Genomic DNA, 26026 nt, shown 5'->3' with positions numbered 1-26026 from the left:
CTTTTTTGTAAAGCGTCAAGAGAGTACAGTTAGAATGACAATTCTACTTATGTCATTTAAACCAATTCTATTTATTATGTCTAGTTCATTTAGTTTTATATAACTATGAATTAACTATTAGCCATGCATTAATCCTTAAGCAGAATTGTTGTGGGACCTCTGTAATTCTAAAAGGCTCCATAGTATATGGCCCTGATCAAATGCATCAGATTTTAGACTTGCATAAAATAACCATTTAAATAATCTTATTGTTGTTGTTTTTTGTTACAGAAAAAGGACTATTTTCCCAGGATTCTGACAGTTTAATGAAGTGGACATGCAAGCTCTGCTCATATAGTTCATCAATCGTGTTAGACATTATATTAATAATGAAACGACATATAAACTTTCTATAAGGTAATACTCCAACATTATGCAAATGCCCTTACAATACACTACAAATGGATAGAAAGTGTTTTCAAAAATTGTAGCGATATGAGAAATGTAACCAGTGGCCGGTTGCATAAAACTTTAAGACTAGTCTTTAAAGTTAGTCATGATTTTTTTCTTCAAGACTGATCATAACTGTTTTAAGTACGTTACATAGAAAGGTAGATTGGTCTAATTTAAATCCAAATAATAAGACTGATTAGCCCTTACTAATTGCTAGTTAGTTAGAATCATTCTTAAGACGCAGTCTTAAAGTCACGGCTATGTTTATGCAACCGGCCACAGTATTTAATAATTAAAAACTGAATTGCAGTCAGTGATAGAATTCTTTAATGTTTTTCTGAATACATACTGCAACCTTACTGAATTTACTAATTTGTTATTTTTATCTTTGTAATTTCAGCCATCAGATGAAGTTGAAGACATCCTAAAAGGCACTCATACGGGAATTTTAATCGTGAGGAGCCATGTGGAGATATCGGTCATTTTAGAAGAACGTCTGGTGGTTACTGAAATCTCGGATGTCCCCAAGGCATATGGACTGCTAATGGTTTTGCTTTACGCCGTTAACATTGACTACCCCAAACACATGAAGTACACCTTTGAGGCCCTACAAAAACTTCTAATGAACATTGGTGGAAGCCGCTGTTCTTCACGTGTTCATGGTCTTCGCAACAAGCTGCTATGCAAAAAGTAGCTTTTTTGAAGCACCTCTAAGCTCTTATGTGCCTTTAGCTAATTTTGTAATGTCAAGTTCTGACATTTTGAAACCTTTTATTCTCTTTATGCACTTAAAAGACAAGTTGGGTATTTTACACCTAAAGCCCTGTTTTCAGATTGTTTATGATGAAATAGAACGGTTTTGACTGAAATTTCGACATATGCGGCTGCGCCGAGAATTTTCTGGTGTTTGTTGTTTCACCTCACACGTCTACAATGGGTGTATAGGTGCACAGGAACAGTCCTTCCTAAAATGCATTAAACTTTCGTTTACAAAGATGTGAAACTCACCAAGTGGTCAGGGGTGTTCACTGATATGCTCACACAAAAATGTGAATTGATCAAACTTTGAAGGAAGTTATAAGACTCAACCTCCTTAAGCCCGGTATACATTGTGCGATTTTAAATAGTCCTTTAGGATTGTTGCTTGCCACACTGTGCGATCAATATCGTAGTTAAGTCCATGTCACACTGTATGATTTCAGTTTCCATCAATGTCAGACTGTACGAGTTAAAAGCCTTTTAAAAATCGGACGCACGCAAACAAACGTGTCCGCATTTTTACGTCATCGATCGACGACGGCTGTGCAAACACACGCTGAAGCGAAGGCTAGCAAACCGAAACAACATTTACCGTTCATTTTAATAATAAGCATAAAAAGAAGAAGGAGACGAGTACCTGGCATTTGAATTTCCAGCGCGGTTTCTCTCCAGGCTGCTTCATTTATATACTATCATGGTACAGTGGCGATGACACGTTGTACAAACACTCTTTATCTTTCATTATACAACAGTTCTTTCTGGTTCTCGAATCTGATTGGCTAAGAGCTATACGATATTGTACTGATAACGGCACTGTAACCGCTTCACCTTTCGTATTATTCCGCCACCTAGTGAATGGAGGTCCTAAGCAGGCTCATCTCTGAATGGAAAAACAAAGAACCGCTGTGTGAATCACTCTCCGTGTGTGTGTCTCATTAGTTTACTAGCTCATAAATCAGTCTGTGAATCCCCAATCAGAAGTATTATTCCGTCAAAGATCAGCGCTCTTGGATGTTACGTTAAAGTTAATGGGAGAAATGTCTTGTCACATCGTGTGGATTATTAACACTTGGAAAGAGGAATATAAACACTCGTTTTTTTCTGGAGCTATATCTTTTATCAGAACGCGAAAACACCGTGGAACTGCAGGTAAGCCCCGCAGCTTTTAAATGTGGACATTGATCATTTACTTTATCGTGACGTGACTATTAAAACATGTTATGAGATATGGCCACTGGTATATTTATAAGCAGCATGCAAAAACATCTCTCTGACATAAAAAAACTTTTATATAGTACTGACAAGAACAAAGTTTAATAATAATAATCGAGTGCTCGTATCGCGTTAAGAATACATGAGAAAGCAATAGTAACGTTTCACAAGTATAGTTTTATTAACTTTTACCTCGCACCAAAACAATAACAACACACAAGACACTAAATATGAATAAAAAAACAAGTACAAGTTTGATCATGACACCAAATACTGCTGATTTTATCTCATTTTGACGATCATCATAAACAAACAAGGCCAACATGAGAGCCGGGGAATCCCTTTCAGAAATGTAGCCCAGAGAGGGCGGTGGTCAGCGGGGCGAGTGAACACTGATGTCCGCTCATGCTTTGGTTCTCATTTGTACCGAATCTCACTAAGCAAACGTTCAAACAGGCGCTATCTTTACTAATCGACTGCAGATTTAAATATAATACAGATACATTCTCGACTGAACTAATCTTAAAACTACACTTTGTGACCAAGAAACAGTAATATAAAGAAACGGCTTTTCCGTCCATTGAGTTGTTATGAGCTTCAAAGCAGCCGAAAGTTTTACCTGTCATTCTGGCCGCCCTCAAATCCGTGGCGGAAGAAGTAGTTCTCAAACAAAGAGGCTTTTAAAATAACTCCGTTGTTGTTTTCTAGTTTTCGTTTTTCAAACGTGTGCCGTCGAACTGTTGTATAAAAGCGGTATCGCTCTCGGAGTCGTGTGATATAGCTCTATATCATCACGGCTGTGATTGCCTCCGGCACTCGGCCTGCGGCCTCGTGCCTCTGGCCTAATCACAGCCGTGATGATATAGAGCTATATCACACTCCTACTCGAGCGATATTGCTTAAATAACTCCTCAAGTTTCTCCTCCTGCTGTATAGTCCACCTGGCTCTTTTTGACATTTGTCTGCGTTGATTTGTTGTTGTCGCCGTACTAATTGCATCATCGGGTTCTGTGCTTCTATTGGTTCTTGATCTGCCAGTTGTCGTAGGAAGATGTCACACAGCAGGATTGTGTCTCAAAATTTCTGACACTGCCAGATTTTTGTCGGAGGATAATTTTGATCGCAACGGTCATTAATCGGCTGTCTGTGAACATGTCAAACTAGCGATCAAAGACGGCAGATTTTAGCCTGGGATTCCAGAAATCTTTTAGGATTTCAAAATTTGTCCCAGACAGCTAAATCGTGGCTGAAATCTCACAGTGTGCACCGGGCTTTAGGCATAAGATAGAGTACCCAAAAAGACTCAATTAACAAGAAAAACAACATACTGATTCAGCAATATGTCTTATAAAATAGCCATAGAGATTCCCTAAGCTGGTCAGCAGTTAGTTATAAAATACCTATAGTTAGGTCGTAATTAATTTGTATAATCAAAATACATTATTTTATTAAACTATACAATCAGTTGTATCCAGTTATCTAGTTAACATATTGAAATGAGATGAGTGACATGGCTATACATACCTTAATACTTTGTTTCTAGACTTCTATTAAGTTTTTTCGACATGGGCACCATTCTTACCTCTCTCTCTATCTCTCATCTCTACAGTAATGTCAAATCATCCTGCGCGAATGCACGTTCTTGAGGTTCTGAGTGAGACGCGGAGCTGCGTCTGAGCACATGGTGACAAAAACGATCAACGCGTTGTTTAAATGAGCGGTAAAAATCCCTACTTACTACATTTGTCAGGCGAAGGAACAGACAGAGCGATCCCAAAGCAGATTAACAGAAAATGTTTATTGAAAATAATAATAAAATAGAGTCACTGAAAAAAGTTCAGTTGTACGTAGATAGGGTGAGAGATCCAATAGGCGAAGGCTGACTGAGAATCCACTGCTTGGAGACAGGGTGAATAATCCACTGTGAAATAACAGGGTGAGAGATTTAAATGCCGCGGAGATTTAACCAGTCAAGCTGGACCGCGGCTACAGACCCTGTTTGGGTATGCTGGACAGCGCCTAAACATCAAAGCAGCCGGAGCTGCGGTGGAGAGTGAGAGTACAACCTCTCGGTGATAGCAGAGCAGTGGGTGACTTGGCAGATGGAGACACCAGTCCTTAAAGGATAATTCCGGTATTTAACACTTTGAGTCTCATTTCTGGTTTGTTTTGGATGAACTACAGTGATGGACACAGAAATGTTGACAATGGGTCGTGTCTTGAGTTTTTGACTCGTTTAGAAGCGTCTCTTGACTGCTTCAGAATGGAAGTCAATGGCCATGCACAAACATGTCATTAAAACAACACTAAACGTTCATTTTCAAAACTGTGCTACTCACCGAGTGGTTCGTGGTGTTCGTTGATGATTAAAAACAAGTTGTGTAGCGAAATACAGTTTCTGTCGTATTTTATTTGGCATTTTGTAAAATTCCATTGACTTCTCTGGAAGACTTATTGCTCGCTGATATATCACTCCGCCGCCGGGAAACAGAAAAGGGACTGTTTACATGTGGTTGTTGTTTTTTGCTCGGTTTCTCTCAGAATACATTTTTCCCATATTTGTAGGGCTGGACCAGAATATTCGAATATTCGTTCCGTGGGTTGACATTCGATTTTCAGTTTTGAGATTCGAATATATATATAAATATTTTACAGCATTAATGCAGAGCTTTTGCCAAGCAGGAAGTGCGCTTCACGCTCCCACTCTATAGGTGGCGCAGAGAGACCAACATCCATAGCCAACAGCCACCAAACTGCACCAGTGGAAGATCGCCTCAAACGGAAAATACGCTTCCTGCTTTGGTATTCACGCTAATAATGTTGTAAATAACGTTCAGTTTCTTGCAAAAACTGATTGATTTGCTTCACAAGACGTCAATATGTCACACAGAGTTATGGAGGATTACTGTTGTATTGGATATATATGCTTTAGATCTTGAAGTGTGCGGATCTGTTGAATTGAATGACGGAGCACTGGTGTTTCTTCAAAATATCTTCTTTATTGTTCTGCCGATGAAAAAAAACATATTGGATGTGTGGAATTTGATGTTTATGGTGTAAGTGTTATAAATAAACTTGATTTTGAAAGTATGCTACCGTTTTATTACAGTTTGTTGGACTACGTTCATTCATGCTTTAGACTCAAATATAGAGCGGAAGTATATACGCGGTTGTGAGGTATCTGAAAAAATAGTTCCACTACAGCAAATAACACGGATTGACATCATACATTGCGCCAATATATTTGTTTTTAATCATCAACGAACACCACGAACCACTCGGTGAGTAGTACAGTTTTGAAAATGAATGTTAAGTGTTGTTTTTTTTTTTTTTTTTATATTTTAATATTTTTTTTTTTTTAAATCAGAACAGAACTAAACAAAACAAAACATGACCAGAGAGTGAAAAAAAACCAATGCCTCTTAAGAAAATGAAGACAAATGTAAATCAAAATAAGTGTCCCATTTGTTCCAGTGTTTCTCAAACTTGTCCAATTGTAGATGTAGGCCAAATGTGATTTTTTCCATTTTCCTTATGTCCATAATAAGGTCTATCCATTCCCTGATTGTCGGGGCCGCTTGAGTCATCCATCTTTTTGTAATTGCCTTTTTACCTGCGGCCAGGAGTATAGTCCAAAGATAACCATTGACAGTGTTCATGTTGGAATTTTTAATACCCAGGTACATTGTTCTGAAATCCATCAGAATGGGGACATCAAATACAGTTTGTAATACTTTGTTGATTTCGGACCAGTATTTTTGGATCACCAAACAGTCCCAGAACACATGGTAGTGATGCGCCTCCTGATAACCACATTTTCTCCAACACTCTGCATTTCCTTGTGAAAAATGAGCGCTTTGGGAAGGTGTTATAAAGAACCGAGATACATTTTTCCAGCAAAATTCTTTCCATACATGTGAATTTGTGGTTCTCCACTGTATTGAACATATACTCTTCCATTCCGCTTCAGTCAAAGTGAAATTACCTTCTCTTTCCCATTTATTTTTAATATAATGAGTCGAGTAGTTTCCCAAGTTTTTAAGGCATTTGTATATTTTTGATATTATTCCCCTTGAAAGTTCTGATTTATATGCCTTAATAAAGATTTCGATCAGAGGGTTATAATGGTCAACCTGTTGGTTAATTTCTTTATTATAATAACTTCTTGCCTGTAGATACCTATAAAAATCCTGATTTTCCAAGCCAAAAGATTTCCTCAACTCTTCAAAGCTTTTCATTTGGTTTTCTTTTGCTACTTGGTAGAAAATCTTTATTCCCTTTCTAACCCAGACCTTAAATCTCTGGTCAGTTCTATTTGGTACAAAACCTTGGTCGTAAGCCAACCAACTTAAGATTTTAACATCTTTGTTCAGTTTGTATGTCTTGATCAGCTCTTTCCAAGTTGTAAGTACTGATATTACCCATGGATTTTCGATTTTTTCCAGTTGATTCAACCATTTATCATCAGCCATTAAGGCCTGAACAGGGACCTCTGGTAAAACATTACATTCAATATTTTTCCACTGGGCATCATATTTTGAGTCACACCAATACAGCAATGTTCTGATTTGGGCTGAGATAAAGTAATCTTTCAGACAAGGTAGACCCCATCCACCTTTATCTTTTGAGAGTTGTAAAGTTTTAAATCGGATGCGAGGTTTTTTGCCTTGCCATATAAATCTTGAGATTGCTTTATTCCACTCGTCAATTAGGCGGGTGGGAATAGGAACTGGGAGAGTCTGAAATAAGTAGAGGAATCTGGGCAAAACGTTCATTTTAATTGTTTCAATTCTTTGGCTTAGGCTTAGATATGGAATAAGATTCCATTTTTCAAGGTCCTTCTTTATATTGGAAAAAAGAGGGGTATAATTTTTTTCCAAAATTGTTGATAAGTCTTTATGAAGAGTTACACCTAAATATTTGAGAGATTCTGTTTGCCATTTAAATGGGTAAGTATTGCTAAAAAACAATGGGGGGCTCCAGTATGATAGAATTTCAGTCTTCTGGATGTTCAGTTTGTATCCCGACATTGGACCAATATCTTTGAGGAAATGCATCACGTTAGGTATTGAAATCTCTGGTTTTGTCAAGAACAGTAGGACATCATCTGCGTAACATGCAATTTTGTGTTCGGTCCCATTTATTGCAACACCATTGATAGTGTTTGATTGTCTAATGTATTGGGCCAATGGTTCCAGGTACAAGGCAAATAGGAGGGGGGACCAGGCGCAGCCCTGTCTCACCCCTCTTTCCAGGGTCATTGGATCTGTTAAGTGGCCGTTAATTTTGAGTCTTGAGGTTGGGCCGTCGTAGAGAGCCCCTATATTTCTAATTATTTGGTCATCTATTTGGAACTTGTTTAGTACTTTGAATAGATAGAGCCAATTAACCGAATCAAAGGCTTTCTCTGCGTCTAGACTAATTATTACCGCTTCAATTTGGTGTTTTTGTACATAATGCATTATGTGTAAGGATCGTCTTATGTTGTCCTGAGTCTGTCTATTATTAATAAACCCAGTTTGATCATTGTAAATTAAATTTGGAAGTATTTGTTCCATTCTTTTGGACATAATTGAGGTGTATATACGGTAATCCACGTTCAGAATCGAAATTGGTCTATAAGATGCGCATTCGAGCCTATCTTTCCCTTCCTTAGGTATTAAAGAAACAATAGCTTCTTTCCAACTTGGGGGGATCTGGGCATGTTTAAGGACCCAATTAAAAGTTGTTAAAAGCAGGGGAGTAAGTGTTTCTTTCAATGCTTTATACCATTCAGAGGTGAATCCGTCACTCCCAGGAGACTTATTGTTTTTCAGTCTTTTAATTGCATTCTGTATTTCCAGAGCAGTAATTTCCGACTTTAATTTTTTATTCTGTTCGTCTGTCATAACTGGTAGGTTTAGGTTTTCCAAAAAAGATTCTATTTCATCTTCCTTATCTATTGAGATTTTAGAGAAAAGATTTTTATAGAAAGATTCAAATGTTGATTGGATTTGGTCTTGTTTTATTAAAATTTCCCCATTTTTACGGTCTCGTATTTTAAAGATTGCTCTGTCAGCTTGTTGTTTTCTAATTTTCCAAGCTAGGAGTTTAGTAAATTTTGATCCAGATTCATAATATCTGTGTTTAATAAAGAGCATTTTCTTGGTTATTTCATGTGTGGTCAGCTCATTAATGTCTTATCTTTTTAATTTCCTGTAACAATTGGGGATTTCTATTCTTTGCATGATTGATCTCTAACTGTTTTAGCCTGTCTTGCAAATCATTCAATTTTTTTTGTCTTTGTTTCTTCCTTAATGAGGCTATGGCGATAATTTTCCCCCTCAGAACTGCCTTTGCTGCATCCCAAAGAATGGTTGGGGAAGTTTCACCATTATCATTTTCCTCTAAATAAATTTTAACGTCATATGATAGCTTTTTCTTTATCAAGGGGTCATTAAGCAGACTGGCATTGAACCGCCAGAGAGTATTTTTACATTTTTTCTCCAGGTCCATAGTAAGGTAGATGGGGGCATGGTCACTTAGGTCTATTGTGCCTATATTCGCCTCCACAAATTTCGATCTGTCATTGTTGAAAACAAAAAAGTAATCTATTCTAGTATATATTGTATGCGGGTTAGAAAAGTGGGTGTATTGGCGTGTATTGGGGTTCATCTCTCTCCATATATCAATCAATCCTATGTTTTTTATCAATTTGCAAAATTTGTTGCTTATCTTTTTTTCTAAGGTTTTTGAATTTGAAACGTCCAGTTTAGGCTGGAGATGAAGATTCCAGTCTCCGCCACAGATAAGGGTTCCCTCTGAATGGTTTACAATCAGATCCATAATATGAGTATAGAGATTGAGGTCGCTCTGTGGTGGGGCATATACATTTAGAAAGGTGAAGATCTCTCCGTTAATAGCACCCTTAACAAGTACTAATCTGCCTTCTTTATCTTTATATTCAAAGCTCTGTTCGAAAGTTATTCGGCTTGAAATCAATATTGCAACTCCCCTCTTATGTTTACCCTTAAATGAGGAAAAATATAGTTTATTATAACCATGCCTAATTAGTTTTTGGTGTTCTGATTCAGTTAAATGTGTTTCTTGCAAGTAAATGATGTCTATTTTTTCTTTCCTCATTTTCGTTAGTATTCTTGACCGTTTGATTGGGTTTAATATGCCGTTAACATTAAAGGAGGCTACTAATAACTTATCAGATGCCATTGTTTCCCTTGTTTTGAATTAACCACCATTGGAACACTAGTATGGTAAACTCTCTGGTCAAACAGTATACATTAGAACATGAACAACAAATAATAACATAGAAAAAGAAAATCCGCAAAAAAAAAGGATTCGTACAAAAAACATGTGACGATTCCAAAACTTGATCAATTAAGAGATCAAAACTTGGAGGCGGAGCCATCTCTAAACGAAAGCCCTCCATACCCGGACTTCTACTTGCCGTCCAATCCATAACAACAAAAGTATGCCTCTGTACTCTGCTGCCTTCTTTGGTAATGTTTTAAATTACCTTGAGGCCAAACCCTTCATTATTTGTATATAATCCATATATACCTGTTAAACGCATAGTTTGGTAAGGGAGTTAGTCCATTTGCCTAATCCTTCGCGTTGCTTTGTTGCATTTTTTTCAAGAGACTTTCCGTTTCTGTTGGTGATTTAAACACGTATTTCTTTCCTTCATATGTCAACAGCAATGTTGCGGGGAATGCGAAACCATGCCTTAGCTTCCTCTTTCTGAATTCCTCGCATGCGTGCTGGAATTCTGCTCGCTGTTGACGTATGGGGTACGGTAAATCCTGGGCAAAATAGATCTTCTTCCCTTTATACTGGATATTTTTCTTAAGCCTGGCTGCGCGTATGACTCGTTCCTTGTCCTGATAATTCAGGAATCTCATTATGATACCGCGCGGGGGTTCCGCGTCACCTCTTCTTGCGCCAAGCCTGTGTGCGCGTTCTATCGTCAGCTGGGGCACCTCCAACAGGTCCTGGATCAGCGATTCGAGGAAGCCCTCTACCTCTACTGGTTCCACTCCCTCCGGGATTCCCATGAGTCTGAGATTTTTTCTGCGTCCCCTTGATTCGAGATCGATAAGTTTTCTTTTTATAGTCGCATTTTCGGCCCGCAACTGAGCATTTTCCTCGCGTATCTGAGCCACTTCTGCTTTCAGTGCCTTTAGTTCTCTCAACTCGGGAAGTTCGTCTTCTGTATCGCTGATGCGGGTTTCTGCAGTCTGGATACGTCTCTCTATTCCTCCCAGGTCAGTCCTCAAGGCTACAATTTCGGCCCTTATTTCAGCTCTCCATCTCTCCACACTACGACACACGTCGTCCAGCTTTTCAATCACCCTTTCGAGTGCGTTGTCTGTTCGGGCGTCATCAATCTCTGACCTCGTTAGTTTAGCAGCGTTGGCTTGGGCCGCCGCGATTCCGGGAGAGGCACAATCTGTTATTTTAGATTGCTTACTTGTCGAAGATTTACCCGAGCCCGAATTCTTTGACTGTTTAGACATCTTTCACCGCGTTTATTTTCTTTATATTTGGGTTTAGCGTATAAGTTTAGATTAAATTCGGCAGAGAGCTTAAGCTATGCGACTTGTCACATCCTCTCTAAACCGGAAGTCGTTAAGTGTTGTTTTAATGACATTTTGTGCATGGCCATTGACTTCCATTCTGAAGCAGTCAAGAGACGCTTCTAAATAAGTCGAAAAGTCAAGACACGACCAATTGTCCAAATTTCTGTGTCCATCACTGTAGTTCATCCAAAACAAACCAGAAATGAGACTCAAAGTGTTAAATACCGGAATTATCCTTTAAGCAGTCAGCGATCACTGATACAGGATTCTGAGTATAATTCCTGGGCAGCAGAGAGCACAGACAAACGGGGAAAAATCACCAATAAACTGACTAGAATAATACTAAAAACAGGACAGGACAGGACAGGACAGGACACTAGCAACTCTAGTAGCAGGCAAGAACATACACTCTAAAAACAAACGGTGCTATATAGCACCAAAAGTGGTTCTTTGCTCGTAATCATAGAAGAACCGTTTTTAGTGCCATATAGAACCGGTGAAGCACCAGTGAAGCACATGTGTAGAACCATATAGTGCTATGCAGAACCATATTTGGTGCTATAGTGGTTCTATATGGCCCCTATATGGTTCTACACAGGTGCTTCACTGGTGCTTCACCGGTTCTATATGGCACTAAAAACGGTTCTTCTATGATTACGATCCAAAGCAACAGTTTTGGTTCTATATAGCACCGTTTGTTTTTTTTAGAGTGTACACAGACAAACTTGCAACGACACACTAAACACAGGGATTAAATACTGAACCATTGGCCATCAAATGAGCTGCAGCTTTGAGTGACGCAGGTGAAGACGATCACATTGATGACACCCGTGAGAGAGACGCGCACGTGTTAAGCTGTCAACACAAAACACAGGGAAACCAAAATACAGCAGTCAATAAAACCAGAGTCATGACAACATTGGCTGTTTCACGTTTCTCTTTCTCTCTGAACTTTCACAAATGTAATTTTAATACACATAAATGCCTAAAAATGTTTTCTCATTCGTAAATCTGCTTCTGTTCTCATAAAAACGAAACGTGTGTATGTTTATATTTAAATGTCCAAACAGCCCAGTTTCAAAACATATGAGGATACGCTGATAAATGATGGAAAACGTTGTTTTCTAGGTACATATCTCATTAACGCGTTGATCAGCTCCATAACAGTTTGTCTGTTCTGAATGTGCTGCTGCTCAGCTCACTCAAATACATTTATTTTTTTGGTACAGTGATTTTTTTTTATTCAAAGATCATTTTACATTTACACCCTGGCATAAATGTAAGTCATTGCGGAATCAGCCAGGCTTCCCGCATGCACGATTACGCCGTCTGAACGCAGAGAGATTAACCAAATCTCCTGCCCTGACTGTATGCAGCTGGGAGAGAACTGGTCTGCGGCGCGAGGACTACCCCGCCTGTGAGTGCTTTGGGATGGGGGTGGACTCTTCGGAAGCGGTGGCAGCTGCTTGTTGAGAAGAGTAAACGACACGCGCTTTCACGTCAAAGTCTCCAAAAGTCTCCAACAATGCCAGAAAAAGTTGCTAGATTTGTCGCTAGTCGCTTTTTAAAAAATAAGTCGCCAAGGGGGTCTGAAAAGTCGCTAAATCTAGCGACAAAGTCGCCAAGTTGGCAACACTGTGCTTGACCAGACGTATAAGTAATTTTAAAGAAGAAAAAAGGCCACACTTTGCATATAAAACATATTTATTGCAATAAATACGTTTTATATGCAAAGTGCAGCCTTTTTTCTTCTTTGAAATGCCTGCTGAGTCAACAGCTCAAAATTGGTTTGTTAAGTTAACAGCTGCATTGTCATTCATTTTAAGCCACAGGAGCAGGCACTGATGATCCCTAAAGCCTCAAGACAGATTTTCTTAACCCTGGCAACACATGACGGCTGAAATATGATTGGATAAGAACTTCAACATAAAAATACACTACTGGAAGCAGCAACCAAGAAACTGTGTGAAAGTTAAAAAGTAGACTATTGAGAATATTTCATTAAACATTCATGGACAATATATATATAAAAAGTCAGTGAAAAGTCAGTGATTCTGTTAGTGTTTAGGCCCGCAGAGAAGGTCTTGCAGGCCCTATATGGGCCCATCACAATCAATAATGTGAACACGGATATCAGATATGAGCTGTGTCTCAAGTAAACTGTGTGACAAAAAAATATGGTCAAAAGAATGAATCTATGTATAAAATGCTGCAGGGATCATGCAGTCAAAGATAAACAGAATGAGCTTTAGCTGAAAACTGGATTTAGCTGGATTTTTCACATTTTTGTTTGTGCTTATTTTGCTGATAAATCTGCAGAAATCTCTGGATCAAATCTTGTCAAAGCAGTTTAGAGCACTATTGTGTTACTGATAGCTGTGCAGTGTGCACATAATTTCAATCAGGCAAAACATTTAACAAATAAACAAAAAAAACTGATGTACAGCAGATGTATAGAATCTCTCTTGCTTTCGGTGGAGTTCTGTGTTTTTAGAATTATTGTGAGAAAATATTTCTCATCCCCTGAGCCCCAAGCATACAGTAAGTTATACTGTATCTAAAAAGACCATGTATGTGGCAGTATCCTAAATGTGATTTTCACATGATAACTTAACCTAAAAGGAACAAGGAAACTAAAAGAATCAAAATAATCCATTGGGGGATGGTTAGGTTTAAATAGGCTATATTTCAATTTTGGGGGTGGGTCATTTGACATTAAAAACAAAAATTTTCCACAGAAGCTTGCCAGAATACCAGTGGTGCAACTTCAGGTAAGAGTGCAGTTTTAATCTTATAATGGTTTATTATCATTTCAACAGTAAATCATATTTTTTGTTGGTTTTTTAAATGAATTTGGAAAGAAAATGATATCATAATGTTAATGTTTAATAACAATGATAAAATCGTGACAAGGTCAGTGGAATTGTTTTATAATAATATCAAGTGTTAATAGGACACTGAAAACAAATTGTGGACACCGGTTGCACATAATTGAATTAGGTTTAATGTAATGGAAATTATATTAAAATTAATAATAATTTTAAGATAACTTAATTCAATCATGTGCCACCGGTGTCCACAATTTTTTTTCAGTGTACTATTAACACTTGATATTATTATAAAACAATTCCACTGACATTGTCACAACTTTATTATTGTTATTAACACATCACTACAAACATTAAGATTAAACATTAACATTATGATATCAAATATCATTTTCATTCCCAATTCAAATTAATTTTTAAAGTTTCATGGCAGTAAGTATATTTGCTAAAACTGTCAAGGCAAGGCCAGGCAAGGCAAGTTTATTTGTATAGCATATTTCATACACATAGGTCATTTAAAGTGCTTTACATAGATTTGAGAAAACAATATATAAAAGAGAAAAAAGAGACACACGATAAAATCACAATAAAACAAAGATACGTGAGAATTTTAAATAACAATGAAAGAAAATAAATGTGATTTTAATAAAAACAGATTTCATTGCTGGAATATTTTAATGAAATTGATCTCCATATGAAACTTAATTTTTTTTACAGGTGTAAAAGTCAAATCTAACTTTGTTAGACGTGATTTTGACTTCACAATACCTAAGTGTGGATCATGGCCTGTAAAGGTACAATACATTTGACTATTTTTTGTCATATTTTGTTACAAGGCACAATGACCTTCCTTTTAGGTCAGAGATCTGGTATGAAGCCAAACACCTGCTTAGCTGGTTAAATATTTTAAAATTGGTGTTGGAACTGAACCAACTTCCTTCCACCATGGTATTTACGTGCCACACCAACAACTTGGAAAGTACCATGTTTCATGTGCACTCAACCTATACATAAAATGTAGGCTTGACTTGAACACCATAAAAACCTGTTTATATACACTCAGAAAGTGTAAAACATTTTTGGCATATCCAATTATAACCTGTTTTATTAGTATTGCTAGAATAAAACACAAGAAAAGTTACCTTCAAAGGCTTGATATCTAATTATTTTGCTGTTGGGTCCTGGGGCTATTGCACAAAAGTAGAATTAAAGCAACACTATGTAGTTTCCATGTAAAAATGACTTACACCTCCCCCATGTGGTTGAAAAGCGCAACAGTGCCTGGTATCAGACACTCTTCTGCAGGCAGGGGGAGGGGCGGGGCTGTGTGGTCCACCACTTTCAGAGTGTGCTTGTAGCAGCTAGGAGGCTGCTGAGGTTGCAGCAACAGTACAATTTGTCCACTTAAAAGTTGTTCTATCACTGAAATAATTTTAGAGACATTATTTAAAGGTAAAAAAAAACTACATAGTGTTGCTTTAAGAAGCCAGGATAACAGAAAAGGCCCAGCTTGACCTAGTTTATTCAGCGCATTCTGGCTTAGTCTGTCGCACGATTGCTAAGGCAGGATGAGAACGTGCATCTATGTCAAGCCAGCTGCTAGGATAAGTGCACATTCACGGATTTTCTTAAACAGACCACGGGATTGATCACAGAATCACTGATACAAAAATGGATAAAACTCATAAAAATTAATCATGAAACTGCAAACACTTAACTTCTACTATGTGCATCTACAGTATTTTATCAATTTGTTTATTCTATCTCTCTCTTTAATCTATCTTATAAAGCTACTCTTATTTACACTGTGCTCCAAATTGTTATGCATGTCACATACCAATTCAGTAATATTTCAGAAGAAAACACTAAGGTTTTAAAGAACTAGCTTTGATTTATTTTCCATATCTTCTTAGCTATCTGGTATTAATCTCAGACAAGTTTATTCATTAGTTTGCAGGGTGATCTTAGTTAAAGGGAAACCTTGAAAAAGTTGTTTCACATTATTAAGCAAGTTGTAGTTCTCATACAATATGGGTATGAAAACATATTTCTAGAAACAAAAATTGTGCATTATCTTTAAAAAAGCTATTTATTTCGTATAGCAATTTATATTTGGTGGAACTAAAATCATTGATTTATTATAAGATTTATGTACAGGATTTGACCATATGAATTTTTTTTTCTGTAATACCAAGAAGCCCTCAATATGGAATACTTCAGTGCATAAAAGTGGATTTCAATCCCACCATAAAGCTTCCAAAATACTACATTTGCCGTGAGCTTCGTGAAGTTTTATTCATTGACATGCCATAATACACTGAATAGTATATTCTGGATTGTTGGTAAATAGCCACCATGTTCAAACAAGGCTGGTTTTGACTGGAATATTGGGAAGTAATGTGGAAATTATGGAAAATATGTACCTAAAAGACCTAAAAGATGGGAAATAAAAGGAATTATGTCTTTTGAAATTAATTTACTTTCATGCAGGATAATACACTATAGCATGCTGCAAAAAGCAACGTGACTATTTTAATTCATATGGGCATGAAATAAGAAAATAATTAACTTATGAACACTATCATCCTCTGACCTCAGTCTTAAGAGATAGACTCATTATAGCATCATTATATAAAAGATCTGTGAGGTGGACAGCACTATAATTCATATTCAAACATCAACTCTGGGATGCAATACTAGCGTATTCAAGTGAAATAAAGACAGAAACTATAGACTTACAATTTTAATGAATGGGAGAGTTAAAGTCATTTGAAAAATATGCTCATATATTATTATTTATACCATGGGTCTGTTGAGTGCTGTACTCTGATTGGCCGAGAAATGTTCCGTAGGTATGCATTAATTTCTGATAACCGCACACCTAACTTGTCAAATGTCTTAAAAAATGGCACCAGAGCAATGTTTGTGGTAATCGTGGTATAAGAGGAATAATTGACTCCGGTCCTTTGAATTATTTGAAAATAATGCACACCCGCGGTGTAACAGCACCATTGCCGCATTGCACCCGGGGTGTGCATTATTTTCTTATAATTCAATGGCCCGTCGTCAAATATTCTTTACGTAACTGGTGTTAAATACGTTATTTGATTTACAATGTTTTTTAATTATCTGTCCATGCAGCACATTTGACAGATATTTTGATAAAGTGCATTTTGCATAATAATTTGGAATAATAACATACACACTGTCATATAACTATTGAGGGTAAAATACAATTTATCTGTAAACTTACTGACTTTATTGTAAAAAATAACCAAAAATGACATGTGCATAATAATTTGGACCATCCATCACTTTCAGAAAATCTTATTAAGAACATTTTGCATGCTGGTGATTTGATGGCAAAAATAAATCTACACATAAGGTGTCTGCTGACATATTTTATTGGGTGTACTAATTTTAACATTAAAAAAGTCTCATATATCTGGCACAGGGGTGGATGCAGTCCACTGCATCCAATGACAATAGGGAAAGCTGTAACACAAAAGAATGCCTGTTCTACTGTGACTAATGTTACACTTTATGGAGTAATCTGTTCCTGTTACTTGCAGTCTTGTAAAAGTGATTTCAGTGCTAGACTGACATTTCTTACATCACCTGAGAATCTGTACCTCTCAGTCAGATATTTCTCATGCCTTAATGCTTGTCTACATGCGTACTGTCTACAGCCATTTCTTATCTCAACAACTGCATTAAGTATTCATCAAACCCCTGAAAGCAGTCTTCATAATTACACTAAAATAACAGTAGGCATACTTAGATAAATGACAGTATATCTAGGATCATGAAGTGACTAAAAAACATTAATACAGAGGAACTAGCCAATTAATCTGCAATGGTATAGTCTGCTATACCATGCTGCGGATGTTTTATGAGTCTGTGGTGTCTAGCATTAATTTTTATGCAGTGGTCTGTTGGGGAATTAGTATGAAGGTGGCAGACAGAAATAAACTTCTTAAATAATGAGGAATTTTGATCTGTAATTAGACACAGGACAAACATGGAAGTACTTCACTGGATTGACTGCGGCTATTCTGCTTATACATGTATGTGTGGTAGAAACAATTGATGTCCCAGAAACAAGCAAATTTCAGGTAAAGAAACGTTTTCATGCAATTTTTTTAAATGAAAATGAACAGGGCAGCGTTTCCCGATAACGTTCTCCCTTAGCGCGCTACGAAGACTCTTAAGTTAAACCTTAACTACAGGTTTACCTTTTCTAGGCGCGTTTCCCGAACTGTACCTTAGCGGGTTTCTTAAGGTATACTTTCTTACGTACGACGTTACCAGGTGCTGTCCATGGCGATGGTGCTGAATAGGTTGATATCGATTGCTCGACAATCAATTGTTCACTTTATGTAATAGGTACTTCGCTGCGTTATGAGAGAGCGGTGTTATTTATTAAAGAAACATTTCAGAAATAGAAAAAGTTACACTTATTAGGAATATCTGGTAAAAATATTTCAAATTTAATATAAACCTTGTATATTTTATTTTTTATCAAACCCATGCAAAACTCGCAACTTCATGTCCAAAAGTATAATGCATAAACTGCTCCAATGCATCCATTATTCCTTCACTTTAAAGGATAATTTATATTAGGGGTTAATAAATGCGTTGCACAGGGGAATAAGGTGGGTCGTGCAAGTCACCTGGCTTGGCATTACACTAAAAATATATATAAAAAAAATTGTTGTTCATTAGTTCACGCGTTTATTGTGCTTGGACACTGCGCAAGCAGCGCGTTTAAAATGCGGATAACGCTTAATGGACGCGTTTCTGGAGCCGCGCCTGTCTGTTTACCTTAAATATAACATAAAATATATATTATATGATATATAATTGTTGTATATGATTGTTTTAGGTTTTAGTTTTGATTAGTTTTAATGTGGAAAATGTGTTGACCTTATACAAGCAATAATCAAGTGGAGCATTTTCTTTTGAGTGTATATGGCATGCAGCTGCCTCAAAGTTAGAAAACATTAAAAAACTTCGATGCAAAGTCGACTTAACATCAATAATAATATTTAGGAAAATCAACAATTATGATTTCGTGATGAATGTGCTCCCGTGGTCTGCTTTTTACTTGATTTGTTTTATTGCAGCTAAAATAGATTCGCCCTGCCATAGTTTCACCAACTCCTCCACCCAAACTCTTTTTAAATAGTTTCTTAAGCCTGTAATAGTTCGAAGCTGATGTTCCTTTGAAAAAAATATAAAAAATCTAACAACCATCAGTGTAATAATGTCTAATTATGTGAATATTTTAATCTTTAAATAAAAAAATGCCTAATTTAACACGGAGTGTACTTCAACTTTTTTTTAGAGATATTTAGTTATATAGACTGCAATCTACACAAGCTTTTATCACAGTGATGGCCCCTAGTTGAGTCAAGTGGGATAAGGTATAGCTAAGAGTGCTTCAGACCAACCTTCCGAACGAACGACTTACAGAAGTGATACGTAACTAAGAACGTTTCGGGAAACACGTATTAACGATAAGGTACAGCTTAAGGTACAACTTAAGAACGACGTAGAGCTAAGAAGGTTTCGGGGAACGCAGCCCAGATTCTAATTATTTCTTTAATCTAAGATTACTTTCTATTCATTAAATTCTGATATTGATATGTACATATTAAAGGAACATTTAGTTAACTTTGGTTATAAGACTCACTTGATGCATATAAAAATGAAGGTAAATTAATTAATATAATTTGTTTTACTTGTTTGCAGTTTAGCCACACAGATGAGTCACAGCATCATATACAAAAAAGAGATGCAGGTCTGATTGTTATATTTTCTACCAGTGTGATGTTTTAGAATCGCTGGTATCATTAAGGAACTTGACATCTTTAGGTTATTGCATTATTTTAATGTTTCTAAATATCTTCTGTTTTTTCTTTGGTTTTAAAGATGTGGATGAATGTGTTCAGATACCTCCAGTCTGTGGTCCAAACTCAATCTGCAACAACATTGCTGGGAGTTACAATTGCTCGTGTATGAGTGGATATAAAGCAACAGACCTGAACCTCCCTATAAACATCAGTAACCCATGCACAGGTATGATTTACAGCTGATGCTCTGGACAGTTTGTTAATGTTATTTCATGGTTTTATCTGATATAAAAGTTTTTACTTTCAGATTTATTAAGTCTTATTTGAAGCATATTCTTAAAATAGATTTTTCTCTTAAATTTTTTTTGTACATAAAACTCTTTGTGATTCGTGACTGTATGTTCGGTAAACACCAAAAGTAAACTATGTATTAAGGGTCAAGCTCCAAAGGGGGGAAGATTCCTCTTGTTTTCATTAGTGTTCTTATTCTTTTTCTTATACACCTTAGGCCATGTTTACATTAGAGCATTTGCGTTTTAAAACGGCATTTTAAAATGAAAACGATCCTCGTTTATACTGGCATTTTAAAAAGAATCTTCACACCACCATAAACGCATGAAACATGACCAGTCATGTAACTGGGCATGCGCATAAAAGTGTAAAATAACTTATTACTCTAATAATAGCTTACCTTTGCGCGTTTACGCAGCCTAGGGGTGTGCGATATTGACAAAAAGTCATACATGGGTCATTTGCTGGCAACTATAAAAGACACTATTTTTGAACCTATAAAAATATGTTTTGGAAAGTCTTATACTGTTCTATCTCCCCCCTACAACATATTAATATGATTAATAGGTTAATTTTGATTTTATAACTAAACAGAAAGGTCTTTATGATTTAAAAAGAAAGCATTCAATTGAACAGTACTGAACAGTAGCGAACTTGAAGCAAAAATAAATTTCAGCAAATGCAAACTTCAATCAAACATAGTAAGAGGTGAAGTATTGCTTTAGCCTATCAGAAATGCTTTGTGGTGTAATTAAGAAGTTCCAAGAGACTGTTTATTGTAGAGCACTTTTATTTTGAAGGTGCGCCTTTTATTTTGAAAATGAGATTTCTTGTTGGTGAGATCATTTCCTGTTGTGCTGGAGTTACGGCCATGTTAAAGAAGCACATGTTGTAGTTACTGCCATCTCTATCCATCCTTCTTTTTGTTCGGTCATGGGGTATCGTCAGTGAGTATATTTAATTTAATAACTTAAGACCTAATTTAGGAGCAATATATTATTTGTTTGTGCTGAATTTATTTATGTGTTTACTCACCTGTATCTTAATGAAGACATATTGAAAGTGTAACCTGTAAAGGGGAAAAATACATTATTTATTAATTAATGGTAATACACAAAATACTTACCTTTATTTTGTTATGTGTTTGTTATTTCAGTTTTACCTTTTCTTCATTAAAATCACCTGCCAAGTACAACACATTGCCTGTTCATTGGAGGAAAAACTTTTGAAGGAACGAGTTTAGCTTGCTGTTTCATGTTAGTTGAGAACAGTAAAGTAAAATGACGTCCTCTGAGAAGAAGATGGTTTCAGAGAAGGAACCTCTGTCTCAAGTTTCAATGAATGAGACCCCAAAAACACAAGACAATACAAAGATTGCTGATGCAAAATCACACTCGTCATCTAGTGCACGGCGATCTTTACGCTCTCAAAGATCCATTGTCAACGTGGCAGCTGCTACAGCACGGGCAGAGGCTGAGGCAGCGAAAGCCAGAGCCTCTTTCATCAGAAAGGAAATGAAGATCAAAATCGAAAAGGCTCGTCTAGAAGCAGAATTAGATGCGCTTAAGCAAGAAGCAGAAGCAGAGGCTGCAATTGCAAAGGCCATTGCTATGGAAAATGCTGCCAGCGAATTAAGCTCTCACGGGAGCCGGCAGGACTTTGAGTCTTTACCATCGCAAAGTCCACAAGACAAAGTGAGTGAATATGTGGCAAGGCATTCACAAAAAGATGATTCTAACCCAGATGAGCCGTTTTATATAAACCAACAGGGGCCATTCGCCTTATTAACATTGGATGAAGAGCACGGCTCCCTTTGCCATGCATTTGAGTCTCTCAGTCATAAACCTCAACACCCTTATGGAGATTGTGAGATGCCAAAACACTCGTCCCCACATCAGGCACATCTACATCACTCTGAATCATATCAGCCTGACGGCTACCAACATACTCCTAAATTACATAGCCAGCAGCGTTCCAGTCAGCACTTTCAAAGCTTACATCAAGAAATCAAAGTAGAAGGAAGGCAACAAGTTGATACTTTAGATCAAATAAAGCAGCAGAAAATGTTCAGCCACTATGCTTCTAATCCCCTTCCTGGCCACGGTTTAAATAACAACACATCAGATTTAGCTAAGTTCTTGATAAGAAGTCAGCTAGTTTCAGGGGGTTTGACCAAATTTGATGATCAGCCAGGAAACTTCCTTGGCTGGAAGTCAACATTTACAAGTGTTGTGAAAGGACTTGAACTTTCTGCTCACGAACAAATTGACCTTCTCATAAAATGGCTAGGTCCCGAATCGAGTCATCAAGCTCGCAGGATGAAAGCTGCCAATGTCCGCCAACCATTGGTGGGTCTGAACCTCATTTGGGAAAGACTGGATGAACTTTATGGTGCTCCAGAAGCCATAGAGAAGGCTTTGTTTGCAAAACTGGACAACTTCCCAAGAATAGGCAACCGTGATAACTACAGACTTCGAGAACTTGCGGATTTACTGTGCGAACTTGAAGCTGCGAAGGAAGATGGTTATCTCCAAGGGTTAGCCTATCTGGACACGGCGAGGGGAGTAAGTCCCATCGTAGAAAAACTACCCTTTCATTTACAGGATAAATGGATGACATTTGGATCAAAATATAAGGAAGATCACAAGGTACATTTCCCACCCTTTTCAGTCTTTTCTGAATTTGTAAGGAGACAAGCCAGGGCAAGAAATGATCCAAGTTTTTATGTGACCAATACAGTTGCACCCGCTCTGAAAAAGGAGAGAATGGCGAATCTCAATTACAAGAATCCTGTGTCTGTACATAAGACAAGTGTGGACAACAAGGAAACAACTATGGATAGGGATGGGAACCAAACGAAGATGTGAACACATTATGTCCCATACATAAAAAACCGCACGCGCTTAAGAAGTGCAAGAGCTTTCGAGCTATGCTCTTGGATGAAAGAAAGAAATTCCTCAGGGATAAGGGAGTGTGTTTTCGCTGCTGTGCTTCAGTCTCCCACCAGGCCAAGGATTGTGGTGCTCCAATCAAATGCGCAGAGTGCGGAAGTGAACGTCATGTGGCTGCACTGCACTTTGGTCCTGCTCCAAGAGGGTCAAAGGAGCTAACCTCTTACAAGGATCAAAAGGGTTTCAAAGAGCAGAGCCCTTCCGAGGTTCACGGCGGGGAGTCAGTCACCACACCGAATGATGAACAAATCATAGCGGCCAAACCAATGTGTACACAAGTTTGTGGTAAGGGCTTCAAAGGAAAGTCGTGCTCAAAAATATGTCTGGTTAATGTCTATCCTCAAGGTCATCCAGAGGAGAGTAAAAGGATGTACGTGATCTTAGATGATCAAAGTAACGTCTCGTTGGCCAAGACAGAATTCTTTGACACCTTTCAGATACAGGGACCACGAATACCATACATCCTGACTACTTGTGCGGGAGTTGTCAAGGTGACTGGTAGAAGAGCTCATGGTTACATGGTTGAACCACTCACAGGAGAGCTAAGTATCACCCTTCCAACTCTAATAGAGTGTAATAATGTGCCAAACAGCCGAACAGAAATCCCAACCCCAGAAGCAGCTTACCAACACAGCCACATGCGAGCTATGGCTAACCAAATACCTGCTCTAGATGACACAGCAGACATCTTGCTCCTGTTAGGAAGGGACATTCTCCAGGTCCACAAGGTGCGTCGGCAGTATAATGGCCCAGACGATGCTCCATTTGCCCAGAAGCATGATCTTGGGTGGGTCATTGTCGGTGACGTCTGCCTGGGTGGAGCCCACACCCCTACAGAAGTAAATACATTTAAAACATGTATCATGGACAATGGCCGTCCCAGTTATATGCGTCCTTGTGAGAACCTTGTCAAAATTAAGGAGGATTTCAGCCAGACCCTTCAGCAGAACAGTTCTCTATCTTGGCTTCATTCTCTAGATCAACAAGAGGACCTCCTTGGTGCAACAGTCTTCCAAAGGACTGAAAGGGACAATCAGTTAGCACCTTCAATCGATGATTTGACCTTTCTACAGCTAATGGATAAGGGGTTTGTTAGGGATGAAAGTGGCAGCTGGGTGGCACCCTTGCCCTTTCGAAACCCAAGGAAGCAGCTCCCTAACAATAGACAGCAGGCACACCAACGGTTTATGTCATTGCAGCGAGCTTTCCAGAAGAGACCCAGCATGAAGGAAGACTTCCTGGAGTTCATGCAAGGGATCTTGGATAGCAACTATGCAGAGTTGGCACCACCATCAGAGGGAAGGGAGGTGTGGTACCTTCCCATTTTTGGAGTCTACCACCCGCACAAGCCCGGTAAAATCAGGGTTGTTTTTGACTCAAGTGCTCGCTTTGAGGGTGTCTCACTCAATGAGGTCCTGCTTCAGGGGCCCAATCTCAACAACGGTCTTCTGGGAGTTCTTCTTAGGTTCAGGAAGGAACCTGTTGCCATAACTGCTGACGTTAGGCAAATGTTTTATTGCTTTCTGGTCCAGGAAGAGCATCGAGATGTTTTGCGCTTTCTGTGGTTTAAGGACAACAACCCTGAAAGTGAAGTGGTGGAATACCGGATGAGGGTCCACGTGTTTGGAAACTCCCCATCACCTGCTGTGGCATCTTATGGGTTGAGGAGAACAGCACAGGAGGGAGAGAAGGATTTCGGCAGGGATGTCTGCGAATTCATTAAGAAAGACTTCTATGTGGATGACGCCTTGCGGTCCTTTCCAACTGAGGTTGAAGCAGTTGATGTTCTAAAGAGAGCCCAAAATCTGCTGGCAGGTTATAACATAAAGCTCCACAAGATCACCTCAAACAAGGTCAATGTTATAAATGCCTTTCCCAAAGAAGATCGAGCCGAGGGTATGAAGACTCTGGACCTTGCAGTTGACGACTTACCTATTCAGCGCAGTTTGGGAGTAGTCTGGGATATGACAAAGGATACATTCACCTTTAACATTCCCAAGCCTCAGAAACCCTACACGCGCAGAGGCGTGCTCTCGACGATCAATAGTTTGTTTGATCCTTTGGGCTTCCTGGCGCCTGTGACGGTTGAGGGCAGGCTCCTTCTACGAGAACTAGTCTCTCAAGGTACAGATTGGGACACAGCTCTGCCTCCAGAGAAATTTGAGAAGTGGCAACGGTGGCAGGACTCACTGCAAGAGCTTAATGGTCTGAACATTTGCCGCACCTATGCTACATGTTCACTGATTGGGGCTAAAGGCACAGAGCTATGCGTCTTTTCTGATGCCTCGGTAAAGGCAATCGCAGCAGTTGCCTACTTAAAGGTGGAAACTGACAAAGAACGCACAGAAGTCAGTTTCGTACTCGGAAAAGCCAAACTGGCACCTCTGGCAGAGCTCACCATCCCGAGACTAGAACTCTGCGCTGCAGTGTTGGCCACAGAAATTGCGGATCAGATCAGAGAGGAAATAGGGTTTAAGCTGGACAGGATCACGTTCTTTACGGACAGTAAGGTTGTGTTAGGATATATAAATAATGAATCTCGAAGGTTCTATGTATATGTTAACAACCGTGTGCAGCGCATCAGACAGTCCAGCCATCCGAGTCAGTGGAGGTATGTAGCCACTGAAAACAATCCAGCTGATCTCGGCTCAAGATCCGTGCCTGCAAGCCAGTTGCAAGGAACCAATTGGTTGATGGGACCAAAGTTTTTGTTGGAACCAGAGATGTCGCCATCGAACATTATGGCCTTTGAACTGGTTAATCCAGACTCAGATGTAGAACTTTGTCCAAAGGTCACAGCGCTTTCGACAAAGGTCTCAGGAGAACAACTGGATACTAAGCGTTTTGAACGTTTTTCATCATGGAGTAGACTGACAAGAGCTGTAGCTCGACTGTTACATGTGGCACAAAGCCTCCGCAAACCAGCACATGATGCAGAATGTGTTGGATGGCATTACTGCAAGAAAGGCATTACAAGTGCTGAATTAATCAAGGCGGAACACACCATCATAAAGAGTGTGCAGCGTGAAGTTTACGCAGAAGAGATGACATGCCTTGAAAGGAAACAAGATTTACCTGGGAATAGTCCTCTAAAGAAGTTGCATCCTGTGAGGGACAAAGAG

At 38.4% G+C, this 26026-nt stretch overlaps 1 protein-coding gene across 1 annotated transcript; it reads left to right on the top strand.

The window, feature by feature from the left end:
• Nucleotides 1-14521: 14521 nt before the first annotated feature.
• On the top strand, nt 14522-19905 carry LOC141350296 (thrombomodulin-like). The gene is made up of 4 exons (XM_073855391.1): nt 14522-14601; nt 17816-17922; nt 19562-19610; nt 19742-19905. The coding sequence occupies exons 1-4, from the start codon at nt 14589-14591 to the stop codon at nt 19903-19905; spliced, it is 333 nt and encodes a 110-aa protein (XP_073711492.1). The 5' UTR covers nt 14522-14588.
• The last annotated feature ends 6121 nt before the right edge of the window (nt 19906-26026 follow it).

The sequence above is a fragment of the Misgurnus anguillicaudatus genome, chromosome 18, assembly GCF_027580225.2.
Source record: "Misgurnus anguillicaudatus chromosome 18, ASM2758022v2, whole genome shotgun sequence".
NCBI lineage: Eukaryota > Metazoa > Chordata > Actinopteri > Cypriniformes > Cobitidae > Misgurnus > Misgurnus anguillicaudatus.
Note: the sequence above shows the minus strand (reverse complement) of the source record. Positions and strands in the feature narration are given on the sequence as shown.